Source organism: Podarcis filfolensis (genome assembly GCF_964270895.1).
Source record: "Podarcis filfolensis genome assembly, chromosome: 13".
In the NCBI taxonomy this organism is placed as follows: Eukaryota; Metazoa; Chordata; class Lepidosauria; order Squamata; family Lacertidae; genus Podarcis; species Podarcis filfolensis.
The window spans coordinates 47,932,670-47,957,454 of NC_139615.1; the positions used below are offsets into that span (position 1 = coordinate 47,932,670).

General features: G+C 44.8%; 1 protein-coding gene across 8 annotated transcripts in view; it reads right to left on the bottom strand.

The window, feature by feature from the left end:
- The window catches only part of EPHA5 (EPH receptor A5), a 245,320-nt gene that overhangs the window by 18,140 nt on the left and 202,395 nt on the right, over positions 1-24,785 (bottom strand). For all 8 annotated transcript variants that reach the window (XM_083582599.1, XM_083582598.1, XM_083582595.1 and 5 more), the window contains 6 exons: positions 18,174-18,241; positions 15,200-15,325; positions 13,218-13,403; positions 6,815-6,876; positions 3,294-3,503; positions 2,034-2,183 (listed from right to left, as the gene is read on the bottom strand). In XM_083582599.1, coding sequence (XP_083438725.1) covers positions 2,034-2,183; positions 3,294-3,503; positions 6,815-6,876; positions 13,218-13,403; positions 15,200-15,325; positions 18,174-18,241 — 802 coding nt within the window. The remainder of the gene's footprint in view (positions 1-2,033; positions 2,184-3,293; positions 3,504-6,814; positions 6,877-13,217; positions 13,404-15,199; positions 15,326-18,173; positions 18,242-24,785) is intronic.

Consider the following 24,785-nt stretch of genomic DNA (forward strand, 5'->3'; position numbering starts at 1 on the left):
TTCACGGGATGACAATGTTTCTGCCAAGAGAACCTGTTCCGGCTTTGTTGTTTCACTTTGCAATAAAGTGTGTTTGCGCTGCTGAAAGAAAGGGCTGGCAATGAAAGGGGCTGCAAAGAGAGACTGGGAGCATTTCCCCAGGTTTTTGTAAAACAGCTGCTGCTTGGCTGGCTAGCCAGGGAGGTGTGAAATCTTCCCTTTGATTTCCATGGCTATGCCTGCCTTCCTGAATACTGGCATCATGTTCCCGCTACTCTTACCCAAAAAGGGGAATAGGAGAGGTTCCATAATGCATATCCATGTGTGTGTGTGTGTTTTGTGTGTGTGTGTGTGTTTGTGCAACTCAGACCTCAGCCATACTGAACAGTTGAACTTTGGCAAAGCAGTTCTGGACAGCTAAGTCTAGCCACCATTTACCGTATTTTCTGCTCCATAAGACACACTTTTTTCTTCATAAAAAGTAAGGGGAAATGTCTGTGCGTCTTATGGAGCGAATGTGTGGTCCCTGGAGCTGAACTGCCCAGGGGCAAAAAGCAGATCATGCTTTTTTCTTTTTTCTTTTTTTGAAAGGGGGAAGTAGGTGTTGAAGCAAAGCCGCTGATCATTTGCCGATTGGGGAGGGAGATAAGGGACGCTAGAGATAAAGGAGGATGCCTGGGAAGGGGGAGGTAAAGACAGCAAACTTGCAAAGGGGGGAATCAGGAAGACTAAAGCAATAAGGAGAGAAATTAGAAGAAAAGGAGGAGCAAAAAACTGTTCCAGCTAAGGAAAAGATACTAAGGCAAACAAGAGGGAAGGGCGTGTTGAAAGGAAACAGCTGATCAGTGGGATTTGAAGAGAGATAAGGGACTCTAGCGGAGGCTGCCTGGGAGAGGGGAGGTAAAAGCCCATGGATCCTTAGGATTTTTACATTGGGTTACCCCAAATTCACCATCAGATCACATAGCATGTCCATGGCTACAGCCTGCACCAAAAAAATCATGCACCCACTGTTGCGTGGGGCTGCAATGGCGCAAAAATGTGGTTACAAAGCACGGATCCACATGGATCCTCAGGATTTTTGCATTCGGTCACCCCAAATTCACCATCAGATCACATGTCTGTGGCCATAGCATGAACCACAAAAATCATACATCCACTGTTTCGTTCAGAATATTTTTTTTTCTTGTTTTCCTCCTCTAAAAACTAGGTGTGTCTTATGGTCAGGTGTGTCTTATGGAGTGAAAAACAGGGTATATTTCCCACAATATCTCCAATGTTGTATCAGGTGTGGGGAACCTTTGGCCCTCCAGATGTTGCTGGACCACAACACCCATCAATCCTAGCAAGCCGGGCCAATGGATGATGGGAGTTGTAGTTCAGTGAACATCTTCCAGGGGCGGATTTAGGGCAGTGAGAGTGGTGCAGTCACACCAGGATTGCAGCTGAGGAGCGCATCTCCCCAAAGCCCTCTAAGCACTTGTCCCGCTTCAGGAATGATGTGTGAAGGCTCTCACAGGATCCTAGAATCCTCCTTCTTCCTTCTCAAGGCCAGGCAAGTGCTTACTGGGATTTGGGAAGGAGGTGGGAGGGCTCTAGGACCCTGCAAGAACCTTGCGCCTCCTTCCCGAAGCCTGACTCAAGCCGGCGCCACTGTGGAGAGGGCATCAAATGGCCTTGACTCTGTGACAAATTCATGGTGCAGATCAGTCTCCTTCAGGTCTTGGCTGGGCTTGCAGCCTGGTTTTAGCAGGCAAACACGTGGGTTAAATTGCATATCACATTCATCGTTCAGAAGTACATGCAGCAATAAAGCATGAACAGAAATTACCTAGAAGCACGAATAGAAGCCCATTTCGTGTGCCCATTCAGTTACTGCTTCTCTCCCGATCCTCCTGCCTACTCATGGATTCAACAGTAACATTTCCAGACCTGCCGCCTGCTTCAGATACTTATCGGCAACAGCAAAACGTGTTGGGAATCATGAATGCATGCGGCGCCCTGCTTCAACAGCTAAAGAGCTTTCTGACAGGAAGGGCAACTGAAATACTTACGTCTTGGTTGGTCATCTCCCAGTAAGGTCTCTCCCCATAAGACACCACTTCCCACATCACAATCCCGTAGCTCCAGACATCGCTGGCAGAAGTGAATTTGCGGAAGGCAATGGCTTCTGGAGCTGTCCATCGGATTGGGATTTTCCCTCCCTAGGAAGGCAAAAAAAAAAAAAAAAACAGATTGAGAAAATGCGGCTGTTGGTTTTGTTTTGTTTTCAGAGTGCCAAGGGAGACCATTTTCTGGCTTGAATGGGGTGGGAAAGTGATGTAGAATTGCTAATGTAAATCTGTTTTGAGAGCATGAAAGCCTCTTTCCACATTATCTCAGTCTATATGTGCCTTGCTGGCTGACTACTAATTGCCTGTCCTGAAGGCTTGTTTAAATTTCATTTGAACACCAGGACATGTATAGAATTCACATCTCAATTAGGTCATGGTAGCTAGTGGGGGAGGAATCCAAGCAAGCAAGCAAGCCGTCAGCACAGCGTGGATTCCAGAGAAGCTGACTCCAGGGTACCAGAAACACCACCTGACAATTTTCAGGTCATGGCTGCACATCAAGCAAATCCTGAGGTTTGGGATGTTAATGACAGACCAGCATTGAATTCAAATTGGTAAGGAAAACGGGAGGGAGGCAAAGGTCAAGCCCAAAATGATCCGTCTACATGTTCGCATTCTGAAACAGACATACTGGTGCTTGATTCAATTACTCCTTGCTAGGCAGCTGGAGTTCTGCTGCAGACTCTGAAATATGTACTGTATGTTAAAAGCGGGAAAATTTAACAAGTGATTGTCATCGCTTGATTGCTTGGGGTTTTATTTACTGACATTCAGCAACACAACAACATCAGGCACAGCATTGTGGCATCATCAAATACAGGCATAGGCAAACTCGGCCCTCCAGATATTTTGGGACTACAACTCCCATGATCCCTAGCTAACAGGACCAGTGGTCAGGGATGATGGGAATTGTAGTCCCTAAACATCTGACGGGCCGAGTTTGCCTATGTCTGATCAAATAGATAGATTGGGTTGCCCCAGCCACTCGGGGCAACATTTATGAAAATGTAACAAAACGTCAAACATTAAAAACTTCCTATACAGGGCCGCCTTCAGATGTCTTCTAAAGGCTGCAGAGTTTAGCTAAACCCATTCAGGACATTCTCCAAATAATCGGCTCCCACCCAGACTCTTGCATTTTCCCATCCATTTTTCATAGCTTGGCAGGTGGTTCATTGCTGCTGCTGGCTAGGAACTTACCCTTGTTGTGTAGACAGCTTCTGGGTCATCTTCAAGAATTCTGGAAAGTCCAAAGTCAGATACTTTGCACACTAAGTTACTGTTGATGAGGATATTCCTGGCTGCCAAGTCTCTGTGTACATAGCCCATGTCAGACAAGTATTTCATTCCAGATGCGATCCCTCTCAGCATACCAACTAGCTGAATTACAGTGAACTGCCCGTCATTCTTCTGTAAAAATAACAGAATGAGAACATCAAGTCATTGGCTGAATCCCTGCATCTAAATCTTGTAAAAAGAAAGGAAAAGATTTTTTTTTCCAAATTATTTCCTAAATTTGTACCCCCAGTCTTCCAGTACATGGCACCTGAAGTCGCCAACAGCAGCAACAAAATGGAATACAATATAACACATAATAAAACAGCAATAAAATACTTCTTTAAAAGAAATATTATCCGTAGAGAAACAGGTTTTTTATAATTGATCTTAGAAAAATATGTTTTATTATTGGAGCTTTAAACCACCCTGAAAAGAGATGCTGAAGGTTGATATAAAAGACAGTAACAAATGGTAGACCATTTGTAAACCAAAGTGTTATTTCTCTCATTAGATACTGAATCAATTTTTTATTTATAGGGTAGTGAAGCATTTTTTTATTGTTAGGTCATTTTTTCAAACTGTTTGTTTGTTTTGTGTGTGTGTGTGTGTGTGTGTGTGTGTGTGTGTGTGTTTATATGTCACTGTTAGCCACTTTGGGCATCATTTTGGATGGAAAAGCAGAGTATAAATATTGAAATTAAAAAATGTCAATTTAAAGAATAAGTAAAAAGCAGGGGTCAGCAGACTTTTTCAGCAGGGGGCCAGTCCACTGTCCCTCAGACCTTGTGGGGGGCCGGACTATATTTTGAAAGAAAAACGGAAAAAAAACGCATTCCTATGCCCCACAAATAACCCAAAGATGCACTTTAAATAAAAGCACACATTCTACTCAAGTAAAAACACCAGGCAGGCCCCACCAATAACCCAGAGATGCATTTTAGATAAAAGGACACATTCTACTCATGTAAAAACACACTGATTCCCGGACTGTCCGCGGGCCAGATTTAGAAGGCGATTGAGCTGGATCCGGTCCCCAGATCTTAGTTTGCCTACCCATGGGTAAAAAGCAAGTCTAAACATGCTGTATTTAACATTCCCTTAAAAAACGGGAAACGTTGACAGCTATGACTAGTGCATTGCACTTGGTGAAGGAGCCTGAGCTGAACACAGGCAGTCCTGGCAGCTGTGGGCTTCAAGTGGCTACACCACCATTTAATTCAAGGGAAATGCAACCCTGTTTAGAACAGGATGCCCACCAACACCCAGATCTGAGAACTGCCCAGTAATCGAACCATCACCTTGTCTGGATTCAGTTTCAACCCGTGGGACCACATTCAGCCTGACACCACCACCAAACACCAGTTTACCACCTGCACTGCCTCTCTTAATTCAGATGGCATAGAGAGATATGAGTTGTGCGTCGACTGCACACTGGTATCCTCATGCCCCAAAACTCCTGGTGACAGTCCCCAACGTCTCCACATGGGATTGAAACTGCCCTCAGAGGAACAGCTGCAATGTACAGCCCCTGACGTCCTGCTCCCTTAGGCGGTCCAGGAGGATGTCCTGGTCAATGGTATCAAAAACGGGTGAGAGGTCCAGGGAAACCATGAGTTTTGAATCTCCCCTGTACCTCTTACAACAAAGGGGCTATCAAGGCAATTCTGGTGCCATGCACAGTCATTTACAGGAGTGCAAGAACTGCTTGTATTGCAAGGTAAAAAAAGTTAAAGGACCCCTGGATGGTAAAGTCCAGTCAAAGGCAACTATAGGGTTGCAGCACTCATCTCACTTTCAGGCCGAGAGAGTCAGCATTTGTCCACAGACAGCTTTCCGGGTCACGTGGCTGGCATGACTGAACCGCTTCTGGTGCAATGGGACACCGTGACAGAAACCCTAACCTATTTATCTACTTGCACTGGCATGCTTTTGAACTGCTAAGTTGGAAGAAGCTGGCACAGAGCAACGGGAGCTCACCCGTCATGGGATTTGAACTGACAACCTTCTGATCAGCAAGCGCAAGAGGCTCAGTGGTATAGACCACAGCGCCATCCACATCCCTGGCTTGTTATGACCCTCATGCAACACACCTATTGACTTCCCTTAGGAAATCAGCAATATCTGAAGTACACAGCCCAAGCACAAAAAACTTTGACCTGTGAGGTTTTGAGGTTTCTGATGCACTGCCCCCCTTTCCATGCAAACCACCCTAAAGAGACGAAAGACCTTCTATAGCAAGAGGCAAATGGAAAATGGAAACCTTTCAATGGCCTTACCAGTAAGAACAGCCATAATTGTCAAAGCTAGAAAGAAGGCTAACCAACATTTTGCATTTGAAAATTATCTCTCCCACCCCGCCGGAAAAGAAGAATAGACTTTTCACGTGTAAAATGTGCAAGTGTGAGACAAGCAACCAACATTTAATGCCACCAAAATATTTTGGGAAGCAAATATTGGAATGAAAAGATACGAGCAAGAATAGCAACATCCAAAAAGCATGGCAGAATATATTCTTCACAGTGAATTTCTCTCCAGGTTCTTGCAAAGGATAAAATAGGCTCTGGTGTATAGAAGTTTATTTGTTGAAGATGATTACATTTAATTATTATGCGGCGTATTATGTTTTTATTATTATGCTGTGTAAATTACATTCCTAGTGTTGTACACCACCTTGGGATCTTTAGATAAAGGGTGATATATAAACTGAATTAAAAACAAAAACAACAACATCCTGTCAAGGATTGTTTCTAAAAGGAAATCATAGAATCATAGAGTTGGAATAGACCACAAGGGCCATTGAGTCCAACCCCCTGCCAAGCAGGAAACACCATCAGAGCACTCCTGACATATGGTTGTCAAGCCTCTGCTTAAAGACCTCCAAAGAAGGAGACTCCACCACACTCCTTGGCAGCAAATTCCACTGTCAAACAGCTCTTACTGTCAGGAAGTTCTTCCTAATGTTTAGGTGGAATCTTCTTTCTTGTAGTTTGGATCCATTGCTCCGTGTCCGCTTCTCTGGAGCAGCAGAAAACAACCTTTCTCCCTCCTCTATGTGACATCCTTTTATATATTTGAACATGGCTATCATATCACCCCTTAACCTCCTCTTCTCCAGGCTAAACATGCCCAGCTCCCTTAGCCGTTCCTCATAAGGCATTGTTTCCAGGCCTTTGACCATTTTGGTTGCCCTCCTCTGGACACGTTCCAGTTTGTCAGTGTCCTTCTTGAACTGTGGTGCCCAGAACTGGACACAGTACTCCAGGTGAGGTCTGACCAGAGCAGAATACAGTGGCACTATTACTTCCCTTGATCTAGATGCTATACTCCTATTGATGCAGCCCAGAATTGCATTGGCTTTTCTTTCTTACTTTTCTTCAAAGCACAAGAATTGTCTTAAAGCGGCATGGGGGCGATTTGATGCTGATACGCATTTTAAGTCTTACCTTTAAAAATGTATCCAAAGATCCATTTTCCATGTATTCGGTTACAATCATGACTGGCTTACCTAGATGAAGAAGATCAAAACCCTTTAAGTTGTCAGTCATGGGACATCCTACAGCAAATTGTGTGTTTTCGCAAACAAATCAGTAAGTTTTCAACTTTGGACGGTCACTATATATATTATGACAAAATGAGCAAAACTAAGCATACTGGGATTGTGTGAATATGTAGACTCCTGAGACTCAGCTAGACGGGTAAAGAAAAAGCAATTTATATGTGTTGTATGTGCCATATAACATCGTGCCACCAGATGGCGAAGTGGAGCCCTGTTTTTCTCTACCTGTTTTCCCTGTTTAAATTTACAACGCTTTAAATTGAAATGCTTCTTTGCTTATTCACATGCTGTGCTGAACTAAGCAAAGTTTTAGCTCAGTTAGTGTGCTGTCTAGATCTGAGCTTGTGGTTAAGCTCTCTCCTTGCTAACCCTGAGGTATAGCCAAGGTTTGTTCTCACGATCAAGGGTTATTCTCAGAGAATTTATGTGGCCGTTTTCAATCGTGGAGTCCACCTTTATTTACGCTGCTGAAAACTAGTGACTTAATGAGCTTTCAGTGTAAATTAGATGCTTAAATATGAAGAGATAAAATCCTTATAAAAGCTGCACCTGGGAGAGTATGCAATTCAGCATAATTTAGTAGGGTGGGGAAATTGGCAAGGACCTTTAATTTTCCATCTCAAAGTATAACATGTACAACAAAGTACTACACGGCGATCCAATGAAAGTTACAGGCAGCGTGTTTAAATACAAACAAAGATGTTTCTCAAATGCAACACACTGTTCTCTGAGCCATGGGAAGTGCCAAGTCATAATTTGCTGGTAAACAACACAGACCCTAGCTGAAGACTCTGCCTTATTTTGTGACTTCTTCTACAGGTTGATCTCAGGAAAAGGGCCGGATTTAGGTTTGATGAGGCCCCAAGCTCCTGAAGGTAATGGGGCCCTTTATATGTCCAGCTGTCCTTTGTCAACAACAAATTGTCACTGTTTATTTATGTTGAATATATGCTATATGGTGATTTGTGGACCTAATAGGTATCGAAAGCCATTTGCACATGAAGAATGTAGGCACCCTATATATAGAAATGAGCAAACCAGTGATATTTTAGGGAGTGGGCTAGCAGGTGGGGCCCATTACTTACATCATAGGAGCCTACACAACACAAAACACTGCTGCTGTATGTAGGTTTTATTTTATTTTTATTTTATCTTATATTTTGGAAATGTACATCCAGTTTCCCCCCCCCTTTTAATTTTATTGCGGGCCCCCAAGAGAGTGGGGCCCTAAGCTTGTTTAGCTTATATGTAAATCTGGCACTGCTCAGGAATATCTCATTTGGACAGAAGTACTCCAGAAGCCATTTGGTGTAGGAAACGACAAACACTCCGAGAATGGTTGGCTAGGTGTTCTGAAGGCTATCAAGCAAGATGAATGGGATCAAAGTTCGTATCTAGGATACAGCAAAGCACTGGCTTTGCTCAGGCATTTGGGAGACGTTCTCACTCAGAAGAAGAAGAAGAGTTTGGATTTGATATCCCGCCTTTCACTCCCCTTCAGGAGTCTCAAAGCGGCTAACAATCTCCTTTCCCTTCCTCCCCCACAACAAACACTCTGTGAGGTGAATGGGGCTGAGAGACTTCAAAGAAGTGTGACTGGCCCAAGGTCACCCAGCAACTGCATGTGGAGGAGTGGAGACACGAACCCGGTTCCCCAGGTTACGAGACTACCACCCTTAACCACTACACCACACTGGCCCTCACCACTCAGGCAATTATCTCTGGTGTAGCTAAGCCCCCGGTGAATCGTACACCAGGATGAGATTGTACAATTCAGCACCTCTACATTGGGGTCTGCAAAGAAGGACTGCCCCAGCTTGCACATTTGTGGCAGCTCTCCGGTGTTGGTTTTTGGAGCTGTGCACCTTTCAGAGCTGCCACTTTCATGCAAATTGAAGTAGCTGCACGTATATCTCCAACACCGAAGAGCTGGTGGATAAAAGTGGTACCAACGCTGGCTGAGTTATGAACCCACATAAGAAGGAAGACCCATGTGACCGCATGGACACAGAAGAATCCAGTGGTCTCTGAAGAGGAGAAGGAAGTGGGCATCTGTGTCATCCTCCTCTCTACCTGAGGCGAAACATTTTTAAGAACTCTATTGTTTTGTGTGGCAGTGCCTACACTTTCAAACTCCCTGCCTATTGATATCAAGCAAGCATCTTCACTGTACTCTTTTCGGCAACTGCTAAAAATGTTCTTATTTAGACAAGAGGCTTAGAAAGTGGAGATCATTTCAGTGGCGTAGCGTGGGGGGGTGCAGGGGGGGCCGGCCGCACCGGGCGCAAGATCTGGGGGTTAGGGTTAGGGGGCGCAAATCCACGCGTTAGGGGGCACAAATTACTTGCCTTGCCCCGGGTGCTGACAACCCACGCTACGCCACTGGATCATTTAATCTGTTTCAGTATTTTAACTTTTGCCTGTTTTAAAGTATGTCTGTAGATTTTTCTTGATTTTATTCTCTTATCTTTGTTTGTAAACCGCTTTCATCACTCATCATCACTTTTAATTTGTATACCACCTTTCTATCTTACAATACTCAAGGCAGTTTACAAGCTGAAAAAACAAATGTACACTTTATATATAACAATCTAATGCAATACAAAAATGTAATAATAAAACATAGCTTTAAAATAAGCTTCGAGGTCCCTCTGTCCCCCCGCCATACTCAAGCAGTGTATGTTTGTGTAAGCTGGAGATTTATTTTTCCTCATAGAGATGCCAAGCAAACTCTAGGCTGTGTACTTATTGTACCTTTAAAGCACATTCAAATCACATTCTCCCTCCCAATGAATTCTGGGTATGTAGTTTACACCCCAAGAAGTTACAATTCAGCAAACTACAGGGCCCATAATTCTTTGAATGGGCATAAGATGCTTCAAATGTGCTTTAAAGACATAGCCTGTACACAGCCCTTCTTGTGTGCTATGCATGATGAACGGGGATGCATGTCTTCATCTACAGTTATGTCTGAAAATTCAGGGAGGCCCAGATCAGCACCTCAGTACTAGTACATATTTGCACCTGCTTGTACACTAGCACTGCACATTAGGAACCCGGCTAATTCCCCTACCCTGGGATGGGATGTTTGCAAATTCCCTTCTGTAATCCTGAATATATGTATCGCTAGCAAATGCATGAATACATTTGCGTGAATCACCTCAAGTATAAAAAAAAGTTAAGATGCTCAATCACGGTAACACACAATAAAGATTTTTATTACCTGATTGTTGACAACAGTAGCAATGTTTTTCCAACCCCATTAGACTAATTTCATGACCGAGTTGTTTTAAAGGTAATTATATATAGCCTACACTCCGTTTTTATACGTAAATGCTCGAGTGACACAGCAATAATGAGCGTGACTTGCTCCTGACCTTATAAATTCAATGAAATGCTGGTAGAACACATACAGCTTTCTGCTTAAATCAATTTTCATTACCTAGCAGACAAAAGTGCAGACGAAAAGTAATTGCTGATTCTTTTCAAAAGGTTTTAAATGAACATTCGTATCCTGTCCTTTCTTCAAGGAGCCGAACATCTCTCCTCCCCCATTTTATTCCCATAGTTACCCTGGAGAAAAATCTGGGATGAGAGAGTGGCTGCCTAAGGACACAAGGGGATTTTTTCTTATGAATAAAAGAATTGCCTCTCCCTCTATAAACTGAACTGATCACTATGTTCTGCTGGTGAGGGTCTGAGGTGGGCATCAACTCATCAGTAGGTCTGTCCGTACCATGTAGGAACTGGGCTGTAGTAGCTGGGGGAACCCAGCCAGATGAAGATGATGATGATGATGATGATTGTAGTGTGGCAATACCTATGCTTTGGACCTCCTTGAACATAGAGGACAGGTATTGTAATGGGAATTGGGGTTGCTTGTGCGTAAATTCCAAACTGCTCCCAGCTGTTGGGGTAGCTAAACCTTTCCCTGATTTGACAGCCCTTACAAGGCGACTGTCTCAGTCACTGGCAGAATCCGTCAGTGGGCGTTCCCTAAACTTCTTCCAACATAAAAGCTCTTTGACGCCAAGTCTCCTCCTAGCCTCCCTGCGCGGAAGTCTCCTGCGCAGAGTGGGCGTGGCCAGCGGAGGTCCTGGGCTCTCCCCGCTGGACCCTGTGGAAGGGTCTTGGAGCCCTCTCTCCGAAGACCCTTCCTCCTCCCCTTCTTTCCTGGTGTCACGCCGATTTCCTTCCCCAATGGAAGTGTTCTCCCTCTCCCTGCTGGTCCCTTCTCCTGCATCATCGGAGAGCCCTACCTCCACTCTGGGCTCCGATGTCAGTTCCCTGACAGGTATAGTCTCTATAGTCAAACTTCGGTTGTCAAATGTAATCCATTCCGGAAGCGCATTCAGCTTACGATACAATACGATACGATGCAATAATTGTCATTGTCCCATACAGAACAACGAAGTTGAAAAATCTACATAAGACATTCAAAACCCAGCAAGCCTGCTATCCCAGCTATCCCAACCTGGTTAGCCCCCTAAAAACTCTGATACCCCATTTTTAAATACAATATGCTCCCATACAGACTCTTTACAATGCGTTTAAAACCAAAATCGCATTCGGATAAAAACTGTTTCTCAGGCGGCTAGTCCTAGTCTTTATAACCCTGTTCCTGCTTCCAGAAGGCAGAAGCTGAAAGAGATCATTTCCGGGGTGCACACTATCCTGCGCGATCTGTGCAGCTTTCTTATGGCACCTGGAAGCATAGATTAGATCCAAGGTGGGAAGAGTGCACCCAATTATTCTCTCCGCAGTCTTTACAACCCTGGACAGCATTGTTTTTTCCCTGACTATGCAGCTCTCAAACCACACACACAGACCATAAGTTAATGTCCTGCACTCAATTGGAAGCCGCGTCAGACATTCAGCTTCTGAAAAACATTTGAAAACTGGCACACTTGCTTCCTGGTTTGGGGTGTTTGGGAGCCGAAACGTTCCAAAATGGAGGCGTTTGGGAACCGAGGTTTGACTATATTCTTTGTGATTCCAATTTCCCAACCAGCCTTTTAAGTGGAGATCTTATCCCCAAGAAGCTAAAGCCAATCATTGTTGCCCACATTTCCCATCCTGGAAAGGTAGTTTTATAGGCAAGTGTGGGGAAATGTTAGTCCATGGCGCTTCCTTGCACCGGAACGGGTTTGCTTCAACTTGATGTGCTCAGGCATCACAAATGAGCAATTTAAGGGAAGGGCTCTGCCTTCTCCTCATTTATCATAAAATCTCTGCAGACTGCAGTGGCATTTGTGATGCGCCCGGTTTTAATAGCAGATCACAGGCGAGTCGTACAGCGCAGCTCCCTTATCTCGGGCCCTTAAAGGCAGCATTATGAAAAGGATGCCACCTCATCATGACACCACCCCCTAGGAGTGCTGCTTCTGGCTCCCTGCCTCTGTTTCAATCACAAGGAAATCATATTTCTTTGACCTTATGCTTCATTATCTGTGTGCTGCAGGTTGAGAGTAATTGCTGAATAAATTAGCATCACATTACGGAACATAAAACTAAGGACACAAATGAGTAGGCGCTTCAACAAGAAAAATTAAAAGCAAGTGGCAGGCTTTCTGAACCAGCGACCTTGGCATCCTTATGAAGGTCTGGTGGCGGAATCGACAAGGCTGTGTTATAAAATGGGACACGTGAGGGCGGAACGCATGTTGCACGGAACACACAGCCTGCTGCTGAAAGCAGCAACACTGTGCGCAGCCCCTGGTAATGTTTCGTACAATTCAACTCATGCCTTGACAGCTATGCACCCACCAGACACCACCACTGTGCATCACTGCGTGCTGTTATCGGGGCAAAGTAAGAGTCTTGCATAATAGGATCAAAACACTGGGGAAATTGTGCACCGTGGTAAAGGTGAGAGACCCAACAATGCATGGCCATTTTGGGTGGCACCCTGTTTCTTATAGCTTCCTACGTTACTTTTAGTTGTTAAGGGATGGGGGTGCTCTTTGGAAAAGGGAACCACATGCAAAATCTCCGCCTCTGGATCACGGCCTCTGCCAGAGCAGGAGAAGCGAAGGACAAAGAATGAATTGTGCCTGGATGAGTTCCAGCCTTGTTTGGTTAGTTTTTGTCTCACAGATTTGTGTTGGCGTTAATGGGGTTCAGAAAAGTGCTTGAGGGGACCATGCGAATGGTTCAATAGCTCTGGTGGCAATAGCTCAGGTGCCACAGGTAGGCACATTGAGGTCACCAAGATAGCGTCTTGAATGGCATTTCATAAGCCAAGAAGACATTTATAACCAAATTATAACTCATTGGCAGCAGGTACATACTCTTTGTGACGACGCCTTCTAGGTGAATTATATTGGGATGGTCAAATTGCCCCATGATGCTGGCTTCTCCCAGGAAATCTCGCCTCTGCTTCTCCGTGTAGCCCACTTTCAAGGTTTTAATGGCTACTGGTAGCTCACGCTTTCCGGGTGGTTTCAATCGCCCGCTACATACTTCGCCAAATTCACCTGTGAACAAAACAAACCCCAAGTTAGCATTCCCAGTTATTGTCTGACCATTCTTGTGTAAGGATCACACAATGCATAACCAATGAAGAGGTTGGTTAACCCAGTACGACCAGTTGTTTGAATTCACTGTTCCCAACGCATGTGATGGAGATCATTCTTCTTCTCAGCCACATACATCTCAATTACTTGAGCCTAAACTTTCAGGCTGCATTTTTATAGGGATGCCAGTGAAACCCATACTTCTCTCAGGGACTGGGCAGAGGAGGAATGGTGGAGACTGCCTTCACAGCCTGACCCTTCCAGAGAAGAGGAACAGGAAGACAATATAGATTTATAGCAGGGGTTTGTGGGAGGTACCGGCTCAGAGGCAGATGAGTGGAAAAGTTGGGAAGTCATGGGAGAGCCAGAACAGCTGCCGGACATGTTGTCATTAGAAAGCATCCCAGACCCTCCATCTCCCAGAACCTGGCAAGCCTTAAAAGTAGGAGAGCAAAGAACTCAAAGACAGAGGGCATGTAGCAGCACCCATAGAGGAGGTGATGATGATGATGAATGAGGACGTGGGAGAGACGGAGGGTGGAGATTCACTCGGGACAACACCATTATCCAAGTAAAGATAGAAATAAAAAAGGATAATAAGAAACTTTTCCTTGTCTTTATACAATTTGTCACAACTTTGGCGGTTTAAGGCCTTGGGTGGAATCCTTTAGTCTTTTCTTGCCTATAGGGTAAGGTCACCAGATTTTTTTTCAATGAATCCGGGGACACTTTAAATAAATAAATAGAATAAAATAAAATAAATACTACACGTTGAGGAGCAGCCCCATCCCAACTCCTACTTGCGTGCAAGCAGGAGGGGGCAGGGATCTCTCAGGCAGCGCGGGGCCTCCCTTCCCATCAGAGCAGCCCCAATCCCATACTTACTTGCGTGCAAGCAGGAGGGGGTGGGGATCCCTCAGCTGGGAAGGGAGGCTTCCCGTTGCCTAACTGAGAGATCCCTGCACCCTCCTGCTTACACGCAAGTAGGAGTTGGGAGGCTGCTCTGACAGGCAGCATGAAGCCTCCCTTCACAGCTTAGTTGCTGGGGTCAGGGGAGATGGAGGCAGCCCGGAAGCTGCATCTTAGAGCACCTGCACCACCATCTTATGGGGACTTCCAAGCAGCTCCTGAAGCCAGCCAGAGCCAACTGCTCCTCGCTGCTGAGACTGCCGCATTTCCCGGGGACATTAGATGAAATCCGGGGACATTCCGGGGATGGAATTTGTCTGGGGACTTATTCGCAAATCTGGGGACTGTCCCTGGAAAAAGGGGATATCTGATAACCCTACTATGGTGGGGAGGGCATGAAGTGATGACTCACACCCCCCCCCCCGTGGCGGTGATTCAAGGGTCCCCCTCTTAAAGGGGTTATATATATGGGTGTCACTGGCCATACACTGAAATGTCGTCAGTGAACTACCCTGCGTGCGGGGATATGGGCTGGGCGGCCTGCTACACTTACGTCTCGCAGAGCACCCCCATATCCCATTTACCCTGATGTGTCCCAGTTCCCCCTGGCTGGGGGGCTGGGAGGGATACAAACCCAAGGCCTAAGCAAAGGTCTTCCTACATTCAGAAGTTTAATAAAGTTATGGCCAAATTTTAATTCCATAACACGTTGTCACCAGTCATTATTCCTTTCTGGTGGTCCCTGGGGGCTGGGGCGGTCGCCACCTGGTCGTGCAATGCAAAAATGGAATCCTGGTGTTACAGCAATAGCGTGAGTGAAGAGTAAATGGTGATATTGGTAATCTTACCAGCTCCAATAACTCTTTCAATTGATATACATGAGGCTTCTATTTCCTTGGCAAACTCATGGACAGCTTGATTTGGGTCTTCGTAGGTGTGTGGGTCGATATAAGTCCGCACTCCTGGTAATTTAACTGTGCATAAAATTAAGGGTTTAATATGTTAAAAGAACTGGTGAGCAGCAGAACTGAAAATTGAACAAGCTGGAACACTAGTGCAAAGGGAAATGTATTTTACTAATTACAAAACGGAGTATGTGAGCACTGCATATCATTGTCACAAAGATACCATTATGAGCTACTTAAGAAACATTTGGTGCACACCAGGGCTGCAATATTTAATCTATTACTCACTTTGATTAATTTATTAAAAAAACTTTTAATAGACCGAAGGGAACCACGATTAATCGGGTAGGGCATATTTTTTTAATAAAGGGGTTGTATTTTTAATACCAATATTCATAAAAATTGCAGGTGGCAAGCGCCATTTTAAAAGAGACATTGCTCCCGTTCTCTAAGATGAGGTCTGCTGTGATATATGTATGCATTATAAACAACAGCAACAAGGTAAGTATGCTTCTTGCTTCAGAAATACTGTTGTTATCCCTATACGAATTCAATGCAATCTTAACGGATAGTTCACCTTAAACTCATACGATTATCCCATTAAGATGTCGCAAACTGAGTCGCAGTCCTAGCTATCAAACCCCACCAGATTTAAAATTAAATATAAAGTTCAAAGTCACAAAGGTGGTATTATTGAAAAAAATGTTGCAGAAAATATGACTCCTCTAGATTTAGCATAGTTACAAGGGGGGGGGGGTCTGCACAAGATCCCTGCTTCACATGTTTCAAGGTACAACACACCTGAAGTGCAGGCCTCCATTTATTTATTTATTTATTTATTTAATTAATTAATTTGCTAAGTACAGCACTGCTGGAAATGGGATCGCCCTCAGAAGGCGGTCCTTCTTGCGACTGAGCCTCTGGACACACCCCTGACGAAGTACCATAGATTCCGGCGTATTAGGCGACTGGGCGTATTAGACGACCCCCCCCAAAAAATTGGCAGCTGCAATTTGGGGGTTTGTCTTATAAGCCCAGTCTCCTAATACGCTGGGCAGTTCCGCGCCGGAGAAAGCCACTCGGCTCGGAACAGAGCCCGCCGCCACTGATGCTGCTTCTGAAGCAGTGGGGGGGGGGCTCCGCTCCATGCCACCCATACCCGGTGTATAAGACGACCCCCGACTTTTTAACCTCTTTTCCGGGGTTAAAAAGTCGCCTTAAACACCGGAATCTACGGTAGGTTTCATTTCTAGGTCTAAGTTTCATTTCTCTAAATAGGCATCACGGGTCACAGCCAATCAGGGAAGGGTTGGGGGTGGTTAAGGAATTATATAAGCATCAGCGCAAGAGTGCCCTAGGCACCTGATTGGCGCTGCTGAACACCCGGCCTCCCGCCCTTAGTGTAGGTTCTCAGCCTTGCTTTACATTATGTGTGAGTTGCCTGTCTTGGGACAGGGGCTGGGTAGGAATTTTTATCCATTTGGTAAATTGTCACTGGCCACTTGGTTTTTTGCCTACCCCCTTAGCAATCATCACAACTTTCCAGGTTTGGCGGTTAGGCATTGGCTTAATTTTGTGTGTGGAGGGGAGGTGTGGCCATCACCTGCCACTCAATGATCAAATGGTATTCCATTAAAGGCATCTACGGGTCCTGGATCTTGTTCGAAGTCCTCTTGATGGGCTAGGGCCATGCCAGGATCACGGGAACCTCGTGGTAAGCTTCTGTCAGGCAAACCCTGATGTTGCTGCCCCGATGGATTTACCTACATAGACTCTGTCAACTGGGGCAGTAGTCCGTTATAGTCTTCAGCCAATGCCTATGCCAATACCACTCACATTTAATTTGCAATCAATAAAGTTGTGGCCTTAATGTTACCCGTCAACCTTAATTCTGTGTCCGTGTTTAGTTATTTCATGGGGGGCTGGCTTGGGGGCCTCAAGACGCAAAACAAGAGACTCTGGAGCTGCTTTTTAATCAGATCCTGCAGCTGCTCTTTAATCTCTAACCATTTCCATCTAATAGGAAATACTTAAAAAAGAAAAGAAAAGATTTTATCAAATATTTTTCATAATACAGTAAGATTAAAGAAACTAATTGAAATGAAAACAGGAACAGAGAAAGAACAAAGAAAACACAGAGGCCTCTCTCGAAGCTTAAATCTCACACTACCTCCCAGCTCTCACCTGGGAGCTTTCTAATAGGAAACACTTTTGATATCAAATTATTTTAGCCATTTTTTTGTGTTTTTGTTTTAAATAAACTTGAGGGTCATGCCTGCCCTTCCCAGTATATCTGCAACACTGTAAAAATATTAATTGAATTATTTAGGATATTTAGCCCATTTGCTGGGGCAGAATTCAACTTGGAGCAAAATCCACAGCTTTGGCATGAAGCATTTCTGGAACAGCAGTGCTGCATTGGAAATAAAAGGAGGCATACAATGCAGATGTGTAGTTTTATTCCCTGCACTCTTGCCTTGGAGAGTGTGAAGCTAATGCAGTCCTCTCACCTGTGCTAGACGCACACTCCGTAGGACTGGATCTAGCAAGGGGTAAGATTCTGTCATCTTCTCTTTACCGAACTGGAATGAACTGCAGAATCATGGAATTGTAGAGCTGTAAGGGACCACAAGGGTCATCTAGTCCAACCCCTCTGCAATGCAGGGATCCTTTTGCCCAGTGTGGGAATCGAACCCATGACCCTGATATTAAGAGTCTCATGTTCTACCTATTTTGCCGTCTTGCCAAAGTGGAACAAACCCTTTCCACTTTCTACCAAAAGCCAGAGAAGGTGAGCCCATTGGTTCTGCCTACTCCTAAAGAGTATAGAACTATAATGCTGTGTATTATACCATATCAAGACAAAAATACTAGAAAGCAGTGCAGTTCTCTAACGTATTATCTGAACTCTACTCACTGTGACCATTATGAAAATGCATCTTTTCTTCTTCGGGGTCCTGCTTTGCTTTGCTGTAGCCACACCTCCTGTTATGGAACAAGATTTATGGCATGATGTAAGGAAGCTTCTCACCGAAACCATCGCACAATAGGCAAATTATCAAATAAGGAATGCAAAGATGCCCTGTTTGTACCAACATTTTTCAACTGGATACAAGGCATGCCCTATTCAACCCTTGTCTGGGGAAAAGAAAAAAAGGGCTTGATTAAATATTGGCACCATCTGTACTTGGGGTCCTGCAGGATCTGATATCCACAGCCCCCTTTTAATTCAGAAAAAGAAAGAGGATTCAGGAAAATCCTGGTAGGATTTGGGGTCTCAATAGCCCTCCTTAAAGGGGACCAAGAATTCTTGAAACAGCCTTGTTTGATCCTAATAACTGATTAGTAAAGTGTTTTTTACAAGCAGAAGCCTGTTAACACAGCCATTCCTTTATATTGTCAGTGGCAAGAAATGTAATCTAAAGGATGGAGACAAGCCTTCCTATTTGTTTTATGCACACTTCAGGAAATAAAATTGTCCTACAAGGGAACATTTATGCCTATTGCTGTATTACCAAATGCCAAGATTTAAGTGTACTATATCAGTCACTGCAGAACGTATCAAGCATTAAGGCTTGGTTTATCTAAAATAAACTGAATGAGTTCTTCAGCTGATAAAAACACATCAGATGTGGCATTGTAGTTGGCTGATCTTTTCCATACCTTGGAAACGACTTATTCCCCTGAAAATTTATGCCTCTTATTCCCATCATACTGGAAGGAAAAAATGAGGCCCAGGACACAGGTCAATGTTGTTCAATAAATGTAAAACAGAAGAGTGGCATTTCCATTCTAAATATTCCTGTGGCATTTTATCTGGTAACAAACCTACTTTCACACTGGCAATCACCTAGTGAAATATTTATGGCATGCATCGTAAAACTGAGGCTGTAAAAGTGTTCCTCTAACAAATTTATAAGAGAGAAAATGGGCTGATGGGAGAATGACAAATCTTATTGGTGAAGGGATGGCATGAGGTAAGCACACAACCCAACATAACTGGTTTTTACAAGACTACACTAGAAAATGATTCATATAGTACGGAAATGGATGATAAAGGCCTGCATTGGGCGGCTGTGAACTGTTTACCGATGTGCTTATAAGACGAGAATCCAGTTCAGAGAAGTATAATAATAATAATAATAATAATAATAATAATAATAATAATAATACCAGCCCAGGTATCTGAACACTTTGCACATTTAAACAAACAAAAACACTCCCACCAGAGAGAGAGGTTTGGCATCCGTCTTTCCCTGAGGTGCTGGTTTACTATATGCAAGTCAACTTTACTACATGCAAGTCAACTTTCATCAACTGCTGTCCAAAGACCATCTTAACCAGCATTCTGTTCTCACAATGGCCTGCCAGAGGACTTTGGGAAGTCTGCAAGAAGGTCCTGAAAACAGCTGCATGTTCCCCATTCACATGTCTCAGAGGCATAGCACTGACAGTACGGGCGGTACAACATTTGCCAGTAGCCATTGACAGCCTCTATCCTCCATGAATTTGTCTAATATCCTTTTAAGGCCATCCAAATTGCCAACCATCACTACAGATTGTGGAAGGAAATTCCATTTATTTTAACTGCACGACTTGTGAAGAAGTGCTTTATTTTGCCTGAATCTTCCAATATTCATCATCATTGGATGACCCTAGTTTGGGAGTGGGACGCAGGTGGCACTGTGGGTTAAACCACAGAGCCTAGGACTTGCCAATCAGAAGGTCGGCGGTTCGAATCCCCACAACGGAGTGAGCTCCCATTGCTCAGTCCCTGCTCCTGCCAACCTAGCAGTTCGAAAGCACGTCAAAGTGCAAGTATATAAATAGGTACCGTTCCGGCAGGAAGGTAAACGGCGTTTCCGTGTGCTGCTCTGGTTCGCCAGAAGCGACTTAGTCCTGCTGGCCACATGACCTGGAAGCTGTACACCAGCTCCCTTGGCCAATAAAGTGAGATGAGCGCCGCAACCCCAGAGTCGGTCATGACTGGACCTAATGGTCAGGGGTCCCTTTACCTTTTTAAGAGGGAGAACATCTCTCTATATGGGCCCTGATATCTGTAAGGACTACCTAGCATCGGTTTTGAGGTTTGATTTGGCTGAGGTAAGGTCTGAATTTGCAGCTTACCAGCTGGGAATTGGTTCCTTAGCAAGAGAAACCAGCACAACTGCAGTCTCATCCATCTTAATATTTTAATAGACTGAGTTGGGCCATACGAAATTGTCCTGGGCTCAACTCTGGCAAAGCGCAGGTGATGGCATGTAGCCAAGAAAGGAGCTGGCAGAGTCACACACTCAGTTGCCGGTGAGAAACAAGTCATGGAATGCCACAAATAAGAAAAGAGTATGTTCCTGCCTCTGTTTTAGGTCCTCACATTATCTCTTTGAGTCAAAGTCTCAATTTTCTCTGGAAATGTTAGCCGGCAATGGCTAAAAAAAATTAGGGCAGGATGCATTTTGTAGATCCCTTAGACATCCTTGAAATGGAATACAGAATGTCCCAGCCCTCTGTATTCTTGCTTGGGAACTCTTGGAAGTACTAAAGTCAAATCCACCTTGCTGCTTAATTCAGTGAAGACATATCTATCACTAACCATTGGCTAGTGACAGCCCTGTGTTCCTGTGTGACTATCCTATTAGTATTGAAACACAAGGACACACCCTTTGTCAAGAAGAATTGCCATCATTTGTTCCCTTTTCTGCAGAAATCGTCCTTCTATGTCCTGCCCTAGCTTTTTGCTAATTTTTATTTTTCTGGTCTTGTAGCCCTGAACGCCTGTGCACACATGATACCTTTAGAACCCATTTGAAACACGTTTTCCTTGCAAAGAATTCTGGGCACTGAGGTTTGTTAAAGCCATTTCCGACCTGGGAGGAGAGGGGGTTGCGGGCAGAAATCCCTCCCACTTCACTCACGCGGGGGCTGTCCCTTGCCCTCGCGTGATCAGGGAATCCCCGGGCGTGTCGGCAGCCCGGCCCGCCAATCAGCGGACCGGGGGGGTGGTGGGTTGGCCTATTTAAGGCCAGGCACGCCCGGGGACCGCCCTCTTTGCCCCAGTTCCAGCTGAGCGGTTTTTTCCCAGCCCACCCACCCTTAGGTTTAGCTAGACTTGACCTTGCTATGGACTTCGGTTGGTCGCCGCATGGGGCCTGGTAGGAATTTTTCCAATTCGGCCCACTTCGAGCCTTTTGGTTTTTTCGCCTACCTCGTAGCAAACGTCACAACTTACTCGGTATTGGCGGTTAGGCATTGGCAGGGGTCAATTGTTATGCAAATGAAGAGGGAAGGAAGCGCCATCACCTTCCTCAGGAGGAAAGGGTAGTCCGGTAGAGGACTCCGGGGGGCGTTGCCTTGTCCGAAACCTAGGGAGGTAAGGGCCTCCGGCACGCCCCAGAGCGGTGACACCCGTGGGATCCTAGTTGGCGTACTTCAACAGGACTCCCACGGTTTGTGGACAACCCTTCCCGGTTCCCATGCCGGGTAGTCGATAGGAGCCAATGCCTAAGGCCAATACCTTCCAATTCTGTAATCAATAAAGTTGTGGCCTTTTACGCCCATTAACCTTAACTACTGTGTCCTGTGTCTTCATTTCACATGGGGGAGGGGTCTTGCCACGCAAGGGCTGCTGGGAATTGAAACTCTGTGAGGGGTGAACTACAGCTCCCAGAATTCTGTGAGGGGAATAATGTGCTCTGAATGAGCTTTAAAGGTATAGCGAGTCACCCAGTGATCCAGTAAAACCTAGCTGTAGCTGAGGACCCCTGGTGCTAAGGAATAGTTCATAGGGAAGGGGAAAGTGTTATTTGCTCCCTCCCGCCCTATTTTTGCCACTTTTCCAGCTTCTGTGGCTCCAGCCCTCCCAAATACTGAAGCATTAATGCACAATTTGCTATGCCAGCATCTCATTTTCCCCTACGCCTCTCGGGGACAATTTACAATAATTATAATGGCGGTATTGATATTGCATTGGAATGCTTAAAGTTGTTTTTATTCTAATTTATATATCTTTTGATTTACAGGTCTGTAAACTGCCCTGAGGATTTGGCTGAAGGGCAGTATAAAAGTGTCGCAAACAGTTACAGGGAACCAGACAGAGGGCCTTCTCGGTAGCGGCACCATCCCTCCCATCAGATGTGAAGGAAATAAGCAGCTTTTAAAAGATATCTGAAGGCAGCCTTGTTTAGGGAAGTTTTTAATATTTAATGCTGTATTGTTTTTAACACTCGATTGGGAGCCGCCCAGAGTGGCTGGGGAAACTCAGCCAGATGGGCGGGGTATAAATTTATTATTATTATTATTATTATTATTATTATTATTATTATTATTATTATCATCATCATCATCATCATCCTCATCATTATCATTATCATCATCCCATAAATTGCCTTTTTATATTTTCTCAATAAAAACACAGGTTTTTGTGACCACTCCTAAAGTTACGCACACTTGTGTTCACATGGATTTCAGGAAACATGCATTCCTTCAGGACCAACGACAGCAAGTCTTCCCCCAAAATGGGGACAGGACCACAGAAGGCAGGGTGGATTCCTCTAGCACTGGAGTTAAATTGTTCCTGGCATTTTTCATTGAACATGGACAGTTAGATTTCAGGCTTGTATGGTAGCAAAGCAAGTGTGGGAACAAAAGTGTTGGCTAATATGCAGAAACTGCCTTGCCAACAAAGGTCCGTATAGTTAAAGCTATGGTTTTCCCAGTAGTGATGTATGGAAGTGAGAGCTGGACCATAAAGAAGGCTGATCGCCGAAGAATTGATGCTTTTGAATTATGGTGCTGGAGGAGACTCTTGAAAGTCCCATAGACTGCAAGAAGATCAAACCTCTCCATTCTGAAGGAAATCAGCCCTGAGTGCTCACTGGAAGGACAGATCCTGAAGCTGAGACTCCAATACTTTGGCCACCTCATGAGAAGAGAAGACTCCCTGGAAAAGACCCTGATGTTGGGAAAGATGGAGGGCACAAGGAGAAGGGGACGACAGAGGACGAGATGGTTGGATAGTGTCTTCGAAGCTACAAACATGAGTCTGAACAAACTGCAGGAGGCAGTGGAAGCCAGGAATGCCTGCCGTGCTCTGGTCCATGGGGTCACGAAGAGTCGGACACGACTAAACGACTAAACAACATATTAGAATGAGTGAACTATTTTAAGCTTAGGCACAGGCTGGCAACACAATTTTTTAAGGCAGAAAATCTGATCAAAGCTTGACCCTTCCATGTCATGAAACGCTGATTATCAGAACACTGCACCTACTTTTTGAAACTTACTCAATCCAGGACCAATAAATCCCAATTTCTACAAGGTTGGGAAAGTGAGCCTGTGGGATCTGAGCAGCAGTTAAATTCCAGAAAAGAGGTATCAGCTTCAGGGTTCTCCAGGAATATATATATTTTACATGAATTAAATATATATATAATTCCAGTGTATGGGATAGCTTAAATAGTTAGTTAAATGGGCAAGCTTAGTTCCTTAAATAGTGCTTCCTGGATTGCCTTAATAATAATAATAATAATAATAATAATAATAATAATAATAATAATAATTTATTATTTATACCCTGCCCATCTGGCTGGGTTTCCCCAGCCACTCTGGGTAGCTGCCAACAAAAGATTAAAAATAGATTAAAACATCAGTAATTAAAAACTTCCCTAAACAGGGCTGCCTTCAGATATCTTCTAAACGTCAGATAGTTGTTTATTTCCTTGACATCTGGTGGGAGGGCGTTCCACAGGGCGGGTGCCACTACCGAGAAGGCCCTCTGCCTGGTTCCCTGTAACTTCGCATCTCGCAGTGAGGGAACCGCCAGAAGGCCCTCAGAGCTGGACCTCAATGTCTGGGCTGAACGATGGGGATGGAGATGCTCCTTCAGGTATACTGGGCCGAGGCCTTTCTTCCTCCTATCCCTCCTTGAATACAGCATTCAACTACTTAGTACTCTGCAGCCCTTTTCATAAATCCCTTGCAGTTCATCAAGATTCTCTCTACAGTGGTACCTTGGGTTAAGAACATAATTCGTTCCAGAGGTCTGTTCTTAACCTGAAACTGTTCTTAACCTGAAACTTAACCTGAAAACCTGAAGCACCACTTTAGCTAATGGAGCCTCCTGCTGCCACCGCGCCTCCGGAACACAATTTCTGTTCTTATCCTGAAGCAAAGTTCTTAACCCGAGGTACTATTTCTGGGTTAGCGGAGTCTGTAACCTGAAGCGTCTGTAACACGAGGTACCACTGTACTGAATTCAGGCTGCCTCAGCCCACTGACCTCTCTACTCTCTTGTCTCGGCGCAGGTAGATTTAGGGCAGCGTGGCTTGTTCCAGCACACTGGGCATCGAGTCCAGGGGGAACTGAAGGCGTTGCAACTAGGACGTAGAGAACTGAGCAGAATGGAAGGCGAGAGGTGGATCATGCATGCCAAATTTTGGCCTTGCTGAAACCTGAAGGACCAAAGTCCTTCCCTGGCCTCAGCCTGACTCCCTTGGGGCATTCGGCCCCAGACTCTCAGAAGTCTCTTCCC